The sequence below is a fragment of the Sphaeroforma arctica genome, assembly GCF_001186125.1.
Source record: "Sphaeroforma arctica JP610 unplaced genomic scaffold supercont1.881, whole genome shotgun sequence".
In the NCBI taxonomy this organism is placed as follows: domain Eukaryota; class Ichthyosporea; order Ichthyophonida; genus Sphaeroforma; species Sphaeroforma arctica.
Window position 1 is genome coordinate 26,933 of NW_014039677.1, and position 3,223 is coordinate 30,155.

The 3,223-nt window shown below is 45.9% G+C and overlaps 1 protein-coding gene across 1 annotated transcript; it reads right to left on the bottom strand.

Moving 5' to 3' along the window:
- Nucleotides 1–2,415: 2,415 nt before the first annotated feature.
- Nucleotides 2,416–2,787, bottom strand: SARC_09070 (hypothetical protein; the record flags this gene model as incomplete). Its single annotated transcript, XM_014296939.1, has 1 exon — nucleotides 2,416–2,787. One exon carries the CDS (start codon nucleotides 2,785–2,787, stop codon nucleotides 2,416–2,418), a length of 372 nt encoding a protein of 123 aa, XP_014152414.1.
- Between the last annotated feature and the right edge of the window lie 436 nt (nucleotides 2,788–3,223).

Below are 3,223 nucleotides of genomic sequence, written 5' to 3' on the forward strand. Positions count from 1 at the left end.
TCCAACAATTGAACTATGCAGTGGTTGAGCAAATTTTTCTTAAAATCTGCATCGATCTGACAACGCTCGTGTGCCCGACAATGATTCTACTTAAGGTGTGTCATCTGTTCCATCACTGGAACATTACTAAGTTTCTGGTGTCCCTTTGCTAATTTGCGAAATGTGGGGTCCACCGTAGCCTGAGTCTCGTGTGAACAGATTTGTGTTATTTGGAGTTCTGGTGTCCATGCAACTAAACGTTGGTGATTAGATTTTATATAATCAAGTGTAGATTGTTTGGCTTTAAAGTGGCTTAACACCTTATAAAACCAACGAAGACTCCATGCTTCGTCGACACCCGAAATCTGCGCATTCTTAAGGGCTTCTCGCAATGCCCCTTTAGTGTCGCGCTCCATAATGTTGCTGAGGTTATACCAGTTCGAGGGCCACTCCGGCCAACTACGTGGTTCCCGTGGTTCCTGTTTGTTCGCCGGTCGTGAGTCATAGGTTGCTCTTTATGTCTCGAGTACACCTCTTAGTGCCTCCGCTCGTGGCAAGTTGTTGGCTTCCACTGCACTACATGATTCCTCCGACAATTTGAGCATACGCGCGTGCAAGGCTTGGCGGTCCGCCGCTATGCTGTCTGGTGTAGGAGGTGTGGCCTGCTGAGCCAAGCGTCGACGCTTCTCCGATGACGTGGCTTAACTCGACGGTGTGCGTTCAAGCAGCCTGCGTGACGGTAGACTGTCATTCATAGCTTCTCATACAAATTGTTGGCTTTGACGTTGTGCTTGTAAAGACGTGTCCATGTTGTCACGTCGATTATCCAGTGCCTCCCTCCCGTGAGGATTCTGTGTAGCTCTACGTTGTTCCTTTGCAAAGTTTTGACGAGATATCGTTTCCTGTTGTGTATCGCTTTCGTCCTGATCCGACGAAGTGTACCTTAACCCACGACGGGCATCGTCGGCTCCTCTAATGCGGAACTCGATGTTGTCCGGTGATGAAGGTGTGTTCCCTCGTCACAGTCGACGCAAACGCCGTTCATATTTCTCTAATAGCGATTGCTGTCGCCGAAGTAGGCTCGTCATTTGCTCTGGCATGTCATCGTCTCTACCTCGGCTCTGTTGTCTCTCTTTGATATGATAACGAGGGCGCTTACTTGTTACAGCCTGTAATGCCTCTCGAGGAGCTGTCCCCTCCTGGTAGTGAGCCTGCGACGTCGAATGTGGCACTCTCATTAGTTCGGGGGTACGTCGTTCACGATCCGTGAAGTCCACGTCACTCGGAGTGGTTATTCGCCCGTCGCGTTGTTGTTGTGCTGTAGTGTCCGCTGGAGTATTGTTTGGTTAGTTCGACGTTCTGACTCTAAGTCCTCCTACACTTCTCCACCCGTATCTACTCGATCATGAGTACGTCATCGGAAACCTCGTTGATGGATGTCATCCCGTTCACGTTGTTCTGGGGATAGCTGTTGCTGCCGACGACTCTGTCGAATGTTAGCCATGGTTGAAGTAACCTTCTGTTTGTCTATTGATAGCAATGTGATGTTTCAACTTATTTTCCTTCTGACTTAAATAGGCATTCGACTGTGAATCTCACGCCTACTAATTACTCAAAGCCCCATTAACCATTCTCCTATCAACGTGTTCTTGTACCCCTGCCTGGGTCTTGTTGCACTGAAATCGTCCGCTCATGAACCTCGTGCTCCAGACTACCCCGGTTATCCTTGCGGTTGCTCCTTACTCCTTCCGACCAACCCCGTACTCTCGATACCCATGCCATTTCTCGTTTTGTGGGTTCTCTACTCCTCATATTCTTGCTCTATTGTTCCGTACACATGTCTCTTTGCTACCGACGTTCTCCCGTTTCACTTTCGGCTCTGACCCTAGTTAGTTGGCTAACTTGCTGCCTATCGTCGTCGTCGCTGTGTCTTGGTGCTGCTCGTTCTCACACCACACTTGTCTACCGTAACTCATACGGTATATTCATATTCACATTGAAATCGACGAATTTGGTCGGACCACTCGTATGCACATTTACAATACTCACTCCCTCGTGTACTCAATTTAGTACTGTGTACACACACCCTATCGTTCTATGTAGCGTCGTGTCACTCCTATTGTGTTTGTATCTTTTATCTTATGTACCCGAACTTGCTGTATGACTGTCATTGCATGTGCATCTTACTTCAGTGTCTATGTGCGCATGTCATTTCTTTGCAAACCTATGTCTTCTACTAATAATCTATTTAGTTTACACCTGGTTACTTGAGTATCTATCCCATATCATTCCTCTCTCTCTTATTCCTGTACCCAATTTCTTACATACCTTTTGGATGCCTGTACACACGTGTACTTCGTGCTCGTTGCCATGGCGATGCTCAAACATATACACCTACTTGACTTCTTTTTGTTTTCCTTGACCTTCTGATACCGTCTACAGTTCGTCCAAATCCTCCTTATTCTTCTGGATATCCTTCCTGATTTGAGTCGATTCTCGTTCCGGTATCGATGCCCATGGCTCCGTGCGCTCCTCTTGTCGCGGCATGGTCCGTAAAGTCCACTTTAATGTGATCGTCGGATTCCTATTCTCTTGTTCCCACACAACATTTTCTCTGTTGCGATTATCCGTTGTATTACCTATCGTTGACGTCCTTAGGGTCTCCTGACTGTTAACTTTTATGTCCTCTAGTCGTCTTCCTCTCTCATCTAACCTGTCTACCTGTCGATGTACATGAGATTGTATTCTACGGTTGTGTTGATCCACACGGCTCGCCTGCCCCTGTATAATTACGGTTCCCTCCGTCATTTCATGTTCTGAAGCACTACTGCTGTTTAGTAGAAGTGTTGGTATGCTATTGCTTGTATCGCTACTAATAAATACACTCTCCGTATCATGTAACAATGGTTGGGTCGTGTTGGAAATCATCATTTCAGTGGCTGATGTCTACTGATGCCTAGGACTTTCTCTCTTCTTTATGTCATCAAAATTTTCTACTTCTATCTGTGGACCTTTCGGTCCTATTATCTTCTTTTCCTATATAGGATAAGCTCAATTAATGTACAACATCTAAGGCAGTTAAAAATGTAGTAAGCAGTCGAGGATAACTGTATCTCAACGTACTCCCCTCGTACAAAGGGAGACGATGTTCATTTATTGAACTAAATCCTGTGACTATCATTTTGGTCATGTGTTTTCCGTTAATCAGTTTTAACCTGATTGGATAAACCCAGTTCAAAATGTA